This window comes from Heterocephalus glaber, unplaced genomic scaffold (assembly GCF_053883595.1).
Source record: "Heterocephalus glaber isolate CG9 unplaced genomic scaffold, H.glaber_assembly_v1.0 deba00001779, whole genome shotgun sequence".
Taxonomy (NCBI): domain Eukaryota; kingdom Metazoa; phylum Chordata; class Mammalia; order Rodentia; family Bathyergidae; genus Heterocephalus; species Heterocephalus glaber.
Window position 1 is genome coordinate 437,765 of NW_028258466.1, and position 17,004 is coordinate 454,768.

A 17,004-nucleotide genomic window follows, 5' to 3' on the forward strand; every position below is an offset into this window, starting at 1 on the left:
TGAACACCCAGCAGAGAGACAGGGCAAAGCGCGCTGGAAAAGCATGGAGTCTACTCTCCTAGCACCGTCCTCCTGGCACTGACCCGCATGAGTTCAGGCCTTTGGAAGCTCTCCAGACTCAAACCTCTCGGGGCTTTGTGGAGGTGTCGTTACTTAGGCAGGGTTGTGTCACCGCCACTGGTGATCACCTCAGCCTTTAGAGGTTGGTTGATGGGGCTGAACGTCCCGGGCCTCTCCTCATGCCTTGGTCTTTGTGTTGATCAGCCTCTCTGAAGGTATCTAGGGGCTCCAGTGCCTCATCTCAAGGATTGACACTCTGACCTGGAGATTCCAGGGTTCTGGGGAGCTGCACCAGGAGCCAGCAACAGTGTCACAGAATCACTGTACCCCAAATTCTTAGCGTCCATTCTGCCTTCTGCTTAATCACTACATTATTTGTTTAAAACTTTAAATTCCAAAACAGAATTGAAAGAGCACTTAGAGGTATGTTTATAGTACTGCAGGATTAAAAAGTGATGATGAAATCCAAATATAAAAATAAGAGCCAGAAAATACAGAAGTATGGAAAATACCTACTAAGACATGATAGTAGTGTTTTTCAAACTTTTTAATGACAATCCGTTATGACTTATATTTTACACTGCAACACCATATATATGTGTGTGCACGCGTGCGTATGTGTATGTATGCAAACATTTTATATAGCAATGCTTTCCTTTACTGTTTACTGTGCATTCTTTCTGTTCTACTCTTTTCCTGGGTGCTGCTTGCAGCTTTCTAGTATGTCTTTATCCCAAATTTGGGAAGTGGACTTAAACATTAGGAAGATGAGGACAACAAATTTGATTCTACCCCTTGGTGAGGAACAGTGCATGTTTCTGAGTACCCGTACATGAATGGGGGACATTGGAGGGAGCTAGCATGCCTGGCAAACTTCACAGTGACGTTGATCTTTGTGCGGGGTTTGCTGGTCTCGCCTAACCACAATGTTGCTCTGTAGCTCAGGAGACAGCTGGCTCAGGAGAAGCACTTCAGGGAATCTCTTGAGAAATCAGGACCAGCTATGCTCCTCAAAATACAAGAAATGGGATCCACAGTGGAGGGGGAACGGAAACATTTATGTCAGAGAAGTGAAACCAAAAACGAAAAGATGATACTTTAGCTATAAACTTAGATTTTTGCTAATTCTCTTTAGATTTATTAGGTACTTTTCTCTAGTAACCTATTAACATTCTTATTACAGTTTTTTAAAATGTAGTGAAAAATAAAAAAGGACTGGCTCTACTCTGCTGTTACTTATTCCAGAAATCTTCATTTGTGAATGAGACAGCTAAGGACCAGAGAAGTGTTTGTGTCAGGCTGTTTAGTGACGCACTCTCAGCTCCTGGTACAGCATCTTCCCTACATTGTGCAGTCTCTGCTATAGGCATTGATTTGGAAGGCATTGCCCTTACTTTCTGCTGTATGTGTGTGACCTGGATAGAAAATAAAGACTGAACTGAACTAACACTTGAGGCAAAGAATATTAATAAGCAAAGCAATCAGTATATTTACACAGCAAATTTCAATTATTTAAATTTAAATTAGTTAAAGCTAAAGATTCAGATCCTTGGTGATATGGCTCCAATTCACATGCTCAGTAGCCTCTTAGAGTGGCTCGTGAGTGTCGTGCTCAAGAGAGTCCACAGAACACTGCTACAATCTCCTGCATCGTGTTGAGGTTTTAACTGTATCATATAGACGGTCTCCTCTTTTCCCTTCAGTGATGGGAAGTTTGGAAATTCTATAAGGCCATTTGCCACAAATCATTACCTTACAGAAAAGGAGTTTTTCTTATACAATTTCAGGTGCAAATTTTGCAGCAAAACTGCCTGGCCTTACACAGTTCTATACAGAACACTCAAGAACTACTGGCACAGGAGCAACAAAAAAATGGAGAGTTGGAGACTGCTACCTCACAGCTCAAGACTGACCTGAGTAAGAATGTAGCTGCTGGAAGTCACACTTTTGCTAGTGCTTTGAGAGTACATGCAAAAGCTCTTCGGGCCCCGATTGTAGTAGCCAGCAGGGTTCTTGTATTTCCCACGGTCCCAAATGTAAAACATTGGGATTTCCATTCTAACTATAGCACTGAAACAAAAATGAATGTTGGTATTAAAAAAATTGGCCTCTCACTTGTAAACTATTTTAGCCCCTCTTCCCATGCTTATTGAAGTGTGGATTTGGAAACATTTTATTTCTAGACATCTGGATTGAATATTAGATAAGCAAAAGTCAATAAGGGAATAAACAACTCTTGCTAACTTACTGATCCTGTTATTCATCATGTCAGACTCTCATTCTTGAGATCGTTGGTTTATCTTGACTAACTTGTATCTGTGGAGATGGGGATGTAAGGGACCTTAATGAGAACCTAGGCTCATCCCCATTAACCTATGGAGGAGTCCTCAGAGGTGATGCAGCCATTACAGAGGTGGGATCACAGGATCATATCTGGGTGCTCGAGTCCAGCTGCTCCTATCGTGTTGGCCCTTTATCTTACTCCTGCTTTATCACATCGTTTTATTGTATTTCAAGGTGGTCTCAGCTACAGAGATTGCAGGCAATTAGCACTGCATGATTTACACAGAAGTTTCACATAAATTAATACTCAAAGCTCCATAGCCATCCAGAGTTACAAGAGGAAGAAATGGCAAAGTAAAGCCTAAACCTAGATCTTCTAACTCCAAGCCTAGTGTTTCTTTTCTTTCACCATCTCTACTCTGATTGTGATGGGGCAGGAATACCAAAAAGGAAATGAAAAGTACTGTGTATAAAATATGGAAGAAAGAGCAATTTGTGCAGTGTCTTGATTTAGATTGCTTTTGCACAAAATAGTAGACTCTTTTTCCTTATAGTTGTTGGGAAGTGAATTACCATTGAAATTCTCACTGAGTGTCCCAAGATAACTTTCTGTCATTATCTGATTATGAACCTACAAAGTGGTACATTTTATAATGCTTCCACATGATCTTGTTTGAGTCTAACAACAACCTTGTCAGAAAGATAAGAAAATATACCCACTGTATAGAAGAATGCAAAGATCCAGATGGGCTGTGCCAATGACCCTGACACCCAAAGTTAAAGGAGGAAAGGTTTATTGTAGCTCACAGTTTGTAGAGGTTTCACTTCACAGTTGGCTGGCTCCAAGGCAGGGCTGCATGGCAGAGGGGCATCGCAGAGGGGAAACAGTCCATGGCAGAGCAGACAGGAGGCAGCAAAAGCAGCAGCAGCAAAGCAGAAGCAAATAACAGGCAATGACAGCAGCCTTCTTTCTGTCCCTTTTATTCTATCCAGGCTATACACCCTTAGGGCTGGTAGCACTCACACCCAGGGTGGGCCTTGACTTGTGTGTGGTAGAAGATCCTTAGACAAAATGTTAAAGTGTGACCTTGTGTGCAAATGACTGTGAACTAGTTTCTTTGATAATTCCATAACTTAGTTTACAGTTTATAAAAATATGATAAAAATACTTAGGTTTTCAGTCTATAAGAATACTTAGGTTCATCTTATTTCCCCAAAAAGTATTATCTATCGGGCCAGAGATTTAGCTCAGTGGCACGGCGTCTGCCTCACAAGAGCAAGGTCCTGGGTTTGAGCCTTGGTACCAAAAAGAAAATATATATATTACTGTCTATAAAAATTAAACTTTTGTGATCCCTGGTACCAAAAAAAAAAAAATTAAAGCTTTCCAGGGGAAAATACCATGTTATTTCAGTGTAGTAAGTTGTTGTCACAATTATGTGGACCTTTTGTTTTTAGTTTCTAGGGATGACCTCATTTCCAAGCTGCTTGAAGAAAACAAGGTAAGTTTTCAGGTTCTAGAGTACAGAGGTGGACTTTCCTCTCTTTATTAATAATAGTCTCATTTTCTCATTTACGTTGGTTTAAAATCCTTGGGATTCTCCCAACAGCTTTAGAAAAAAGTTTTGCATAAATAACTTCTATATTCAGGCTAATACCAGGTATTAAAAACTAATCATTTCATGCAGGTTATTATAGTTTGAAAAGGTGAATTAGGAAAAATGAGACATTTGTGTTTTGCCGATTGTAAACTGATTGTTAAAAGAAAAAATTTTAATGAAATTTAAGACACAGAGCTACATAATTAGTGGTGGCTTCACAACTGTGTCACTAAACTGTACCCTTAAAAATAGGATAGTGAGGTGGGTATTTATCTTAGCACAGTTTAAGAAATGGGTGGGGTGTGAGGCACATCCTATAATCTCATCACCTTAGGAGGCTGAGGCAGGAGTTTGAGCCCAGCCTGGGCCACTTTGCAAGTTAGTGAGATCCTGGCTCAAAATTTTAAAAATTGGAAAAGGGAGAGGGAGGCAGCTAGTGTGAAGGCCCTGAGTTCAGTCACCACTACTGCCAAAAAATTTAAATTTAAAAAATATGTCTATAGATCTACTTTTTATCTTGCAGTTAATCTCTTGATATGATGGTCCCATGTGGAGTAATTTTTCTGGTTGCTGTCTCATCCTGTCTTGGTGATGTGTATCTTTCTTGAGAGGCATCTGCTGGGAAAACAGAAAAGTGGTTTTCTCTGTAAGAAGAGAATTTATGCCCTGTCCTTGCCCATCTCCCTATGTAGCTGTTAGGGAGAGCCTGGCCCGCATCCCACCGCCGTCACCACCTCAGAGAACTGGTTTTGTTCCGTTTTTCCACAGACCATAGGTGCCTTCTTCACCTACACTCCAGGTACCTGTCTTCATTACAGCTTTGAAGGATCTGTGAATCTGTTCATTTGAGATCACAAGTTCTTACTGCTGACAGGAAAAAATGTATATGTAGTATAACATCCATGTTTCCTTAGAGAGTAGAACTTTCATGGTAGAAAGATACTGGTAAATATTTAGGTTATGGTTCAGGCAAATTCTCATTAGGATCCTAATATAAGAATGGATTGATGAAGTTTTTAATGGACCATATTTTTAGAGCAGTTTTAGGTTCAGAACAAAATGCAATAGCAAAAGCACGTAGATCTCCTGCATAACCCCTGCCGCTACATGCGCAGTCTTCCTCAGGGTCAGCATCCCCACTGGGTGGACATGGTTATGGCAGTGATGCCTCCACACAGACACGTCATTATTGTTCCAGGTCTGTAGTGTACATTAGGCCTCCCCCTTGGAGCTTCCATTCTGTGGGTTTGGACTACTACAGTATCGTACTGAGTACTTTCACCACCCTCTCCCCTGTGTTCTGCCTGTCCGTCCTCTCCCACCCACCCCTGGCACCACTGGTGTTTTCTCTGTGTCCTTAGGTTTGTCCCTCCCAGAATGGCACGTGGTTGGAATCACATGGTACATGTAGACTCTTTAGACTGGCTTTTCTCAGTTCAGAATCATTAAGGTGACTTTCATGTGTTTTCGTAGCTTGGTGCTGAGTAGTATTCCATTGTTTGGATGTTTGCAGTGTATCTGTTAGCCTATTGAAGGTCACCTTGATTGCTTTTAAGTTTTGACAGTTATAATTAAGCTGGTGTGAGTGTCTATATGAAGATTTTTGTGTGGAGATAAATTTTCAGTTCCTTTGAGTAAATACCAGAGAGCACTATTGCTGGATCATATCCTACTAATATTTTTAGTTTTGGTGAAACTGCCCAACTTATCATCCAAACCAACTCCTCATTTTGCAGTCCCACCAGCGATTCATGAGCGTGACTGTTACTGTACTTCCTCACCTGAGTTTGGTTGTGGTCCCTGTTCAGGGTTTTGGCCATTCTGATAGGTGTCGAAGGGTATCTTGTTTTCTATAAATAATTTAGAAACAAAGAGAAGTTTGGGATTTGAAGATATTAAGATTTTTAAAGTTTTCCTATAAGATGAACATACATCTATGTGTCATTAGAACTTGAATTGGTACCAGCAAGAATATAGACAGGTATTTCACAGAGATATGTATAATACACATGTGAAAAAGAGAATAATTATTTTTTCCCACTGAATATGCAGATGTCTTTCAACAAGGGACATAAAGAAAATGCATATTAGAGGTCTGAAATATTATCCCTTCATCAAGCATTAGAAAAAGCGCAGGTGAATCTTCACTATTTCTCTGGTTTTTAGATATTACTTTTGTTCAGTTAAAGAACCAAAATGAATCCTGATTATATAAACTCATAGCATCCCTATCATCAACTTTTTATTTCCATAAGCTCTAATTCATCCATTATCAAATTAGGTGGATTTCTCATTTCATTTTTCAGGTTCCTATGACACAATGCTGCACAAGATACATTACTAAATCATACACTAGTTTACACCTTGCCTTTGTTTGCTTTGTAATTAGTCATTAAATATATACTTCCCCAGACCCTGATAGTTAACTTCTGTCTTAGTTACTTTTCTCTCATTGCTGAGACTGAACACTCGATACCCAAAGTTATAGGAGGGAAGGTTTATTTAGCTCACAGTCTGTAGAGGCGTCAGTCCGTAATCGGCTGGCTCCAAGGCAGGGTGGCCCATGCAGAGGGGCAACAGTTCATGGCGATGAAAGACAGCAAAAGCAGCAAGAGACCTTAACATTGTCTTTCTGCCCCCTTTCTCTTACCCAGACTACTGGGATTAGAATCAGTGGGCTGGTGTAGTAATCACACACCCTTAATTCCAGCATCATACTCTCTAGATTCAGCCACCTCTGAAAAGGCCCCATATGACCACCTGAGGCTTTGGGGGAGCATTGAGATGCAAACCTTAACAAAGTCTAAGCAGTTCAATGGCAAGGGCTCTCTTACATTCGTTTTGTACCTTCTATAGCAAATAGCACAATGGGAACCTAATAAAAGTCTCCTGGATTTTAGAGATAAGTGTAATCATTTTCTGTGGGATGATGGTACCCAAATTTATCTGATCCTTTATATTAATATGTATGTGTATATCATAGTCAGCAAATAGGTGGCTATACTAAAGTTATATATCACGAAGCCCTGTAAATCGGTATTTATCACTTAAAAATAACTTTTGTTGGTGTAATTTGATTACAACAATGTCAGGGTAATAGTGCTGCTGTGTTTTCTTTATAATAAAGAAAATACAAAATAAATATGTCCTTTTATAAACTAATAACTACTACTCTTCCTATACTGATAGTAGTTAACATTTTTACTATGCCCATTCCACATTCCAGGCAGTTCTAAGTACTTGTATTAATAACTGTGTATTTAATTCTTTATTATTTGTGTATGTTTATGATACATAATAGTTACATTTGTTTTGGTGAATTGGTACATGTGTACATCATATCCTGTTCCTCTCTACCCCTCCAGACCCCTCCCTCATCTCTACAAAGCCTGCCTTTCTGTTTCCTGCCATCTCTCCTTTACCATATTTTTCTCTTTAATCATATTGTGTGTTTTTCATGTAGAGAAACTGTGCAGTATTTCACTTTCTGTGTCTGACTTATTTCACTTAACATTATAGTCTTAAGTTCCATCCATTTCTGTGCAAATGGTATGATTTAATTCTCTATGTCGCTGAATAATAATCCACTGTATTTTTCTTTACCTCTTTCCTGTGGATGGGCATCTAGGCTGACTCTGAGGTTAAGTTTTTGTGGCTTGTGCTGCTGCAAACGTGGGTGTGCCTGTGTCACTATAGTTTGAAATCTTTAACTCTAGAAATATATCTAGAAGTATAGCTGGGTTAAATGTTTTAGGTTCTCAAGGAATCTCCATACAGATAATCTGTAGTGGTTGTACTAGTTTACATTCCCACCAACAATGTAGAAGAGTTACTTTTCTCCCACATCCTCACCAGCATTGGCTTTTTGTGTTCCTGAAAGCCATTCTGACTGGGATAAGATGGAGTCTCAGAGTTGTTTTAATTTGCATTTACCTGATGACCAAAGATGGTGGACACATTTTTTTTTTGGTACCAGGAATCGAACTTGGGTCCTTGCGCTTGTGGGGCAGGCGGCAGAAACATTGAGCTAAATCCCCGGCCCTACATTTTTTTTTCCATTAAGTTTATTGGTACATTTTAGGTATATAATACAATGACGTTCATCATTAGGAATTTGTACCTTTACGTGATGTATCTTGGTTCTTATTTTTTCCCCTTCCCCTGCCCTCCCTTCAACCCCTCCACCTTTCCTATTCACAAAGACTTTGTTTCTGTTTTTCCTTTTCTCACATTTATTCCTTTCCCTTCTTTCCTTTCCCCTGCCCCTCCCACTTCCCTTTCCCCATCCCCTCCATACCTTTTTTCCTATTTCACATTATTATACATTTTGATCCTCATTTACACTTTCAGTTTCTCACCAGAGAAACTATTTGGTATTTACACATGTGTGTCCTATTTATTTCACTTAAGAGTATGGCCTCAATGTGCATCCATTTAGCTATAAATGACTCTAGTTTATCATTCTTTATGGCTGAGTAGTATTCCATTTTATTTAAAAAAAAACATTTTCTTTACCCAGTCACCAGTTGATGGGCATTTGGGCTGTTTTCAAGATTTAGCTATTACAAACTGTGCTGCTATAAACATAGGTGCACATATATAGCTGTGGTATGATTCTTTTAATTCTTTGGGGAAGATACCCAGCAGGGGAATAGCTAGGTCAAATGGTACCTCTAGCCCTAGTTTTCTGAGGTATCACCATACTGATTTCCACAGTGGTTGCACCAGTCTGCACTCCTACCAGCAGTGGAGAAGGGTTCCTTTTTCCCTACACCTCCGCCAGCATTTGTTATTGGTTGATTTCATGATAGCAGCCATTCTTTCTGGGGTGAGGTGGAATCTCAGTGTTGTTTTCATTTGCATCTCTTGAATGACCAGTGATGGTGAACATTTTTTCATATGTTTATTTGCTGCTTCTAATTCTTTGAGAAATATCTGTTCATTTCAGATACCCATTTTTGAATTGGGTCTTTATATTGAGGGGTCTGATTTTTTGAAGTTCTTTATGTATTCTAGATAGTAGTCCTTTGAGGAACAGCTGGTAAAAATTTTTTCCTATACTTATTGGTCAGATGTACCTCTATGTAATCCATTTGCTCATTTTTTTATTGGGTCATTTGTTTTGGGAGGGTTAACTTTTTGAGTTCTCTTACATACATATTAGTCCTCTATTGGAGGAGTAGTTGGAAAACTGTTTTTCCCATTCTGTAGGTTGTCTCTACACTCTTGAGCATTTCCTTTGCTGTGCCGTAACTTTTTAATTTGATGCAATCTAATTTGTTCATTCTTGATTTTATTTCCTGTGCTAGTCGAGTTCTGTTCAGGAAGTCCTTGCCTGTGCCTATTGATTCCAGTGTTTTCCTTGTGTTATCTTCCAGAAGTTTCAAAATTTGTTTTTATATGTTTAGGTCTTTAATTCACTTGATTTTAGTACAGGGTGAGATATAAGGATCAAGTTTCAATCTCCTGCATATGGATAATCAGTTTTTCCAGCAGCATTTGTTGAAGAGATTATCTTTTCTCCACCATATGTCAAAGATCAGATGGCTAAAGGTGCATGGGGTGGTTTCTGTGTCTTTTATTCTGTCCCATCAGTCTACATACATATTTTTGTGTGGGTACCATGCTATTTTTGTTACTATCGCTCTGCGTAGTAGAACTTGAAATCTGTAATCATGATGTGTCTTGCTTTGCTTCTTTGCTCAGGATTGCTTTGGCTCTTCCATGTCTCTTCTGGTTCCATATAATTTTTTTTTTTTTTTTTTTTGGTACCGGGGATTGAACTCAGGTCCTTGCGCTTGCACAGCAGACGGTGAAACCACTGAGCTAAATCCCCGGCCCCTGTTCCATATAAATTTTACAGTTGTTTTATCATATTCTCTGAAAAAGTTGATGGTATTTTAATAGGGACATATTAAGTCTATATATCTCTTTTGGTAATATAGCCATTTCAATGATAATTTTGCCTACCCAGAAGCAGAGGGTCTTTCCATTTTCTAACATCCTATCCAGTCTCTTTCTTCACAGTTCTATAGTTTTCATTATGAAGGTCTTTTACTTCTTTGGTTAGATTGAGATTCCTAATTTGATTTTTTTTAAACTATCATGAATGAAATTTTTTCCTGGTTTTCTTCTCAATGGGTTCATTATTGGTATACAGGAACACTACTGATTTTTGAGTATTGACTTTTGTATCTGGCTTATTGACTGAATTTATCAGATCTAAGAGTCTTCTGTGGAATATCTTGAGGGTCTTTATGTAAAGGATTATAACATGTACAAATTTACTCCTTTTCCTGTTCATATCACTTTTATTTATTTATCTTATCTGATTGCTCTGGCTAAAGTTTTGAGTGCTATACTGAGCAGGGGTGGTGAGAGTTGACACTCATCTTGTTCCTGATTTGAGAGGGAATGCTTGCCGTTTTTCCCCATTTGCTATGATGTTGGATGTGGGTTTAATCGTGAAGAAATGTTGGACTTTCTCAAAGGCTTTTTCTGCATCTATCAAGATGATCATGTGATTTTTATCCTTGATCCTGCTTATGTGGTGTATTACATTTATTGATGTGAAATGTACCATACTTGAATCCCTGGGATGAACCCAACTTAGTCATGGTGTATGGTTTTCTTTAATTATTTGTTGAACGCTGTTTTCAAGTATCTTATTGAGGATTTTTGTGTCTATATTCATCAAGGACATTTGCCTGTAGTTTTCTTTTTATGTTGAGTTCTTATCTGGTTTTGGTATCAGGGTAGTGGTTGCTTCATAGAGTGAATTTGGAAATATTCCTTCCCTTTCAATTACATAGAATTGAGCAGTGAATCCCTTGTACCTGTGCTTTTCTTGGTAGAATTTTTATTACTTTATCAGTGTCATTGCTTGTTGTTGATCTTTTCAGGATTTATATATCTCCTTGCTTCAATTTTGGTAAGTCATATGTGGCTAGGAATCCAAATTTTCCAATTTATTGCAATGTAAGTTTTCAAAATAGTTTCTTGTAATCCTCTGGCTGTCAATGGTGTCTTGTAACTTTGCCTTTTTCAATTCTCATTATATTGTTTCAGATCTTCTCTCTCTGTTGGTATGTTTGGCTAAGTGTTTATTAAACTCATCCTTGCAAAGAATTGCCTCTTTAATTCACTGATCCTTATTATTTTTTGTTTCAATTTCATTTATTTCTGCTTTGATCTTTATAATTCCTTTCCTTCTACTAGTTTTGAGTTTGGATTTTTTTTTCTAGGACCTTAAAATGAATCATTAGTTTATTTGTTATCCCTCTGTTTTTATTTTTAATTTTTTTCCATTAAGTTTATTGGTACATTTTAGGTATGCAATATGATGACATTCATCATTGGGAATTTGTACCTTTGCGTGATGTATCTTGGTTCTTATTTTTTCCCTATTCCCCTGCCCTCCCTTCACCCCCTCCACCCTTCCCTATTTACAAAGGCTTTTTTTCCACTTCTTCTTTTTCTCATATTTTTTCTTTTCCCTTCTCCCTCTGTTTTAATACAGTAGGTACTCACTGCTATAAACTTCCTTCTTAGAACTACTTTCATTGTGTCCTGTAGATTCTGATGTGTTTATTTCCATTGTTATTTAAAACTAGGAAGTTTTAAATTTATTCTCAGACTTTTTCTGTGACCTATAGATTACTCAAAAGTATGTTATTCAACCTCCATGTGTTTGTATAGTTTCTGTGGTTTCTTTTTTTATTGTTATTATTATTATTGATTTCTAGTTTCTTTGCATTTTGGTCTGATAGGATACAGATGATTTCTTCAGTTCTTTTGTATTTGTTAACACTTGCTTTATGATGTCTTTTCCTGGAGAAAGCTCTGTAGGCAGCTGAGAAGAATGTATATTATGCTGTTTGGGGATGAAACATTCTGTAGGTACCTGTTAAAACCATTTGTTCTGGTGTGGTTTATCTTTCTGAAATTTCTTTATTTTTTGACTTATTGAATCGTCTATTTGTGATAGTGGGGTATTGAAGTCTTCTTCTTTCATTGTATTGCACTCTATCTGCCCTTCATGTCAAGTAGTTTTTAAGTTAGGAAATTGTGTGCACCAATATTCTTTACATACATATTTACAACTGATGTCTCGTCCATTTACCAATATTTAGGGACTTTCTTTGTCTCTTTTAACCAGTTTTGAAGTCAGCTTTATCAAGAATAGATAAACGATTGCTTTCGGGCTCTGGCTGCTTGCCCTGTAATTTTACATCCCTTCACTTTCAATCTGTGTATGTCTTTGTGGGTGTCTCTTGCAGGCAACATATAGTTAGAGTTTGATTTTTGATCCAATCTTCTAGTCTGTGTGTTTTGATCAAATAATTAAGGTCATTTACATTGAGTGATGGTATTGAAAGGTATGTACTGATTCTTGTTATACTATCTTTCCAGCGCTTGACTCCTCTTTTTTCAGTTGCGTTCCCAGTGAGATTTATTCTTTCCTTTGGGTCCTTGGGTGTTCTTGACCTCCTTGTGTCTTTAGGATTCCATGAAGTATTTTCTGCAATGCTGGTTTGGTGGTCATGAATTTCTTTAGTCTATCTTTATTATGGAAGGCTTTTATTTCTCCATCAATTTTGAAGGATAACTTTGCATGGTATAGTAATCTGGATTGGCAATATTTTCTTTTAGGGCTTGAGAAACTTCAAGTTCTCCTGACTTTTGGGATTTGTATTGAGAAATCTACAGTTATTCTGATTGGTTTGCCCTTGTACATAAGCTGATACTTTAGCGGTTTTAGTATATGTGCTGCCAAAGCGAGCACTTCTTTAGTGGCTTTTAGTAATTCTCTTTGTTCTGAGTTCCTGGGATTTTGACTATGATGTGTTGTGGAGAAGTTCTTTTCTGGTCATGTCTATTTGGGGTTCTAAATGCCTCATTTACCTAGGTGTCCTTCTCATTATTTTGTGCAATAATTTCCCTGAAGGAATCTTTTATACCATGAGTTTGGGCCTCTTCTTCATCTTTAATTCCAATAATCCTTAAGTTTGTTCTTTTAGAGTCATCTAAGAGCTCTTGGATCATCTGATTGTCTCTTGCTTTTTCATTATTGCTGAGTAAATATTCTACTTCATTAACCTCATGCTTAGGTTTTGATGTTTTGTCTTTTGACTGAGCTTGCCTACTTCCAAAACTTTGAATTGAGTTTTTCATTTCCAAGATCTCTGCTTGATTCTTTTTCATAACTTCTTTACTGATATGGTTCTTCATATCTTGAATTATCTTCCTTAATCATTCTGCTGCTTATTTGCTTCTTTAAGATTATTGATGATCATATGAATTGATTCACTCTGTTGCTTATTTACATCTTCAGGTTCATTGAACATCACAGTAATTGCTTCATTCAGCTGCTTATTTGTCTCTTTTTTTATTCCATCAGTCATTTTAGCTATTAGGTTTTTGTGTTTTTTGTCTGGAAATTCATCCACTTAAGCACCTGTGAGCTTTTTGGGAGTTAAGAATTTTTGGAGTTATCTCGTTGCCTTATATTCTCATTTATATGTTTTAATGTTGAAGGTTGTAGATTTAGTTGGTGTATAAAGCTCTTTCAGTATTGTAGAGTTATCTTTAGAAGGTGACTTTCTCCCTATATTGTGTCTTTAGCTTTGGGACATGATTCACTTTGCTAGGAGAGAACTACTACTGGTTATATCAAGGTCCACAGACCCAACCATATATCAACATATAATTTTAAACCTTTTTTAAAAGTTCTCAACTATTTCAATAACCCAGGAAAACAAAAAAAAAAATAGAATTGATGAGAAATAAGCTGGGAAATAGAGGAATATGAAACAAAAAGGAAGAAGATAAAAAGGAAACAAGAAAAAAGACCAAAGAGAATGAAAGAAAAAAGATATGTTTTAATGTTATTATTTTTTATCTGGAACAGGGAGGGGAAAGAGGAGGTGTGAGAGGTTATGTTTGGGAGCAGAAAGAAAGAAGAAAAATAACTGCTAATTAAGATGAATATTTTCAGAAGACAAATTTCAAAATATCAAAGAGAATTAATTAGTTATAATAGTAAAATCATTTATATTTTGCTGTTATAAATACTAAAGAGAATTAACTGAGAGTAAAATAACTTATGCTATTATAGATACTATTGGAGGCAAAGGAACTAAGATATTTTGTTATCAGCTAAATAATTTTTAAAGTTCGTGATGCAGTTATGGAAATCGATTTGCCAAATGCCAAAAGCCAAATGCCTCAGTTGCTCCCCACAATCAATAATTATCTCCTTTTGGGCCAGGGATTTAGCTCAGTGGTTTCGCCACCTGTTATGCAAGCGCAAGGACCCAAGTTCGATCCCCGGTACCAAAAAAATAATAATAATAATAATTATCTCCTTTTAATTTAGAACTTTTTAGAATATTGACTCCAAACACCGAATGCATTGTATAAACTAACGAAATATGAGTTGGGCATAGGTTAAATAAATTACGTTTACATACATAGTGACATAAATGAAATCCTTCTTCATCAGCGAGACCCGTGGCTTGCTGTGAATGTTGTTTCAGGTCTCGAATGACCAACTGACCAGGAAGTGTCCTGAGCTAAGCAGCATGCTCCTCACTGTCAGTGTGGAAAAGGCCAGGCTCCTCACTGAGCACCAGGCCATGCTACAGGCACTCACTTAGCACTCATGGGCTTCTGACGGGCAGCAGAAAGCCAGGCCAGTGAGGGGGTCAGGAAATGTGCACAGACAACTGCATAAATAAAACGTTTGAACAACAGATTCCAAAACTTTACTGAATTATTTCTTGATTAGTAGTTTTTATTTGTCATCAGAGGGATATTCATTTGGCCTTATACTCAGTGCTTTTTAATTCTTTTTCTCAAATATAATTATGTTAGGAAAAATAACTACCTGTCCTGTTATTTACAGAATCACTTATCTGACTCTAAAGCATTACCACCTCCCAAAAACTCCTTCTCACTTTGTGTACACCATTTTCTCTGCTGAGAATACTCTCCACTTTTATCTTCGACTATTTGAAATTCTGTTCTTAAGACTGACTTTCATTTGGCAGCTTGATCTTCCCAATCATAAGGGATATTTTTCCCTTTTCAAGTTCTATTCCTTGGACACTAACCTGACTATCATAATAATAGCTCTGTGTGTTTGTTTTTGTAGCATGTACCATCCATGATGCTAAGGATTTTACATGTCACCTCCTCTAACACGTTTGCACTGGTTTAAACCACTGGTAGCACATGCATGGCTGTCCAGTCGGGCAGCCTGGGACACTTCCACTGGATGGAACAAGCTGCCCCGGGGGACAGTTATGCACGTACCCTGGTTGTTCAGAGCCACCTGCCAGCGAGACATAGGAATTACAGCTCCATTGTGAATGTGTTAATCATAGCAGATGCTACATAAGAGAGTTTATTATCCTCATTTTACCAATAAGAAGAATGAAGTTTGAAAATGTTTTCTGACCTACCCAGAGGCAGTGAGGAGGAGGGCTGGATCTTACCTAGGTCTGAGGCAGCGTGGTGATGCATGCTCCATGGCCTGCCTACTCAGAAGCCCGAGGCAGGTGGGTCACCGAGTTCAGGAGCTCAAGACCTGCTGGGCAACATATTGACCCCCATCTCAAAACATGAAACAAAAACAGAACAACAAGAAATAAGCTTAGTCTGACTCCAGAACCAGTGTTTTTAGTCATTACGTTGTGTGCCTCCCTAGTAATAATTGATGTTCATGATTTATTTCCTGTCTAAAATTGTGAATTGCTAGAAGCAAAGTTACTGCCTTATGTGCCTGTTGTTTCCTCACAGTGCTAGATGTGTTTCGTGCATAAAAATACTCAATATTTTTCATTAATTCGGTGTTTATTCTGTGCAAGTATGATGCTAGATCTAGATAGAATTATAGAGACAATCCTTTTATGGACTTAATGTAGCATATGTAGCAGTCTCACAAATATTTCAAAACTTTGAGATAGTACACAAGTAGGATCCCATTTTACCAAGTATAAAGGTGTGAGGCTTTGTTTTGCAATCAAAATATCATTAAAATAAAAGCATTTTAAAACATTTGCAAAAGTACCTGTTAATATGCATGTTTGTAAAATCTTTTAAGATTGCAGGTAAAATGTGTGTGTGTGTGTGTGTGTGTGTGTCTATGTCTATGTGTCTGTGTGTATAAAAATGTTGTCTCAAAAAATAAAAAAGGAGGGCCAGGATTTAGCTCAGTAGTTCCACCACCTGCCTCGAAAGCGCAAGGTCCCGAGTTCAATTGCCGGTAACAAAAAAATAAAATTAAAAATTAAAAAGGGCTGGAGATGTAGCTCAGCAAGAAGGTCCTGGGTTCAGTCATCAATACTGAAAAAATAAGTTGTTTTGGTAACTCCAAAATGATGACGCAGAGAAAATAAAATTGTGGAAAACATTTACAATGCTATTGCTGCAACAGTAACTGAGTACAGTGTAAGGTATTCTCAAAAGAACTCACTGTTAAAACTATTAAATGATTAGCCCTAGAGAGCGGCATTGTTTCGAGGGTGGGGAAGATAGAGGTGAAGAAATCTTCTCACCGATATTTAGATACATTTAGATTGTTTTACCTCTTAAAATGATCAATTGAAATTTTAATATACCAAAAATATTCTTAATATAATTTTTAATCTTTAAAAATAAATTTACATTAGGAGCTTTACAAAATTTTCAGCAGCCTGGATAAATAAAATCTCTTGAGTATTGGGCAGTGGAGCTATAAAATGATATGATTGGAGTCAACTCAGGCTGGAACAAAGAGAAAAGCATTAAATTTTACAGAAATATAAAACTTGTGTTTTATAAGTCAGTTCGTGGCTTTGATCCATTACCCTGAATAACACTGGATCGGCTTTCACTGTTACTCCCAACACTCAGGTGGAGCAGCAGGTGATGACACAGAAGTTTCAGGAACAAAGCCCGCTGCTGGATGCAGCCCGTGCCAGCATCACAGGCGAGCTGCACACTGTTCAGAACAAGAAAACCCAGCTCCAGGCTCATCTGTAAGTCCAGTACAGTGGCTATGTATACACCTTTTGTT

General features: G+C 37.7%; 1 protein-coding gene across 1 annotated transcript in view; it reads left to right on the forward strand.

Moving 5' to 3' along the window:
- The window catches only part of Ccdc150 (coiled-coil domain containing 150), a 64,377-nt gene that overhangs the window by 11,706 nt on the left and 35,667 nt on the right, over positions 1–17,004 (forward strand). The window contains 5 exon segments of the mRNA XM_087202677.1: positions 1,848–1,977; positions 3,802–3,857; positions 5,997–6,080; positions 14,483–14,590; positions 16,842–16,966. Of these exon segments, the coding sequence (XP_087058803.1) occupies positions 1,848–1,977; positions 3,802–3,857; positions 5,997–6,080; positions 14,483–14,590; positions 16,842–16,966 (503 nt within the window).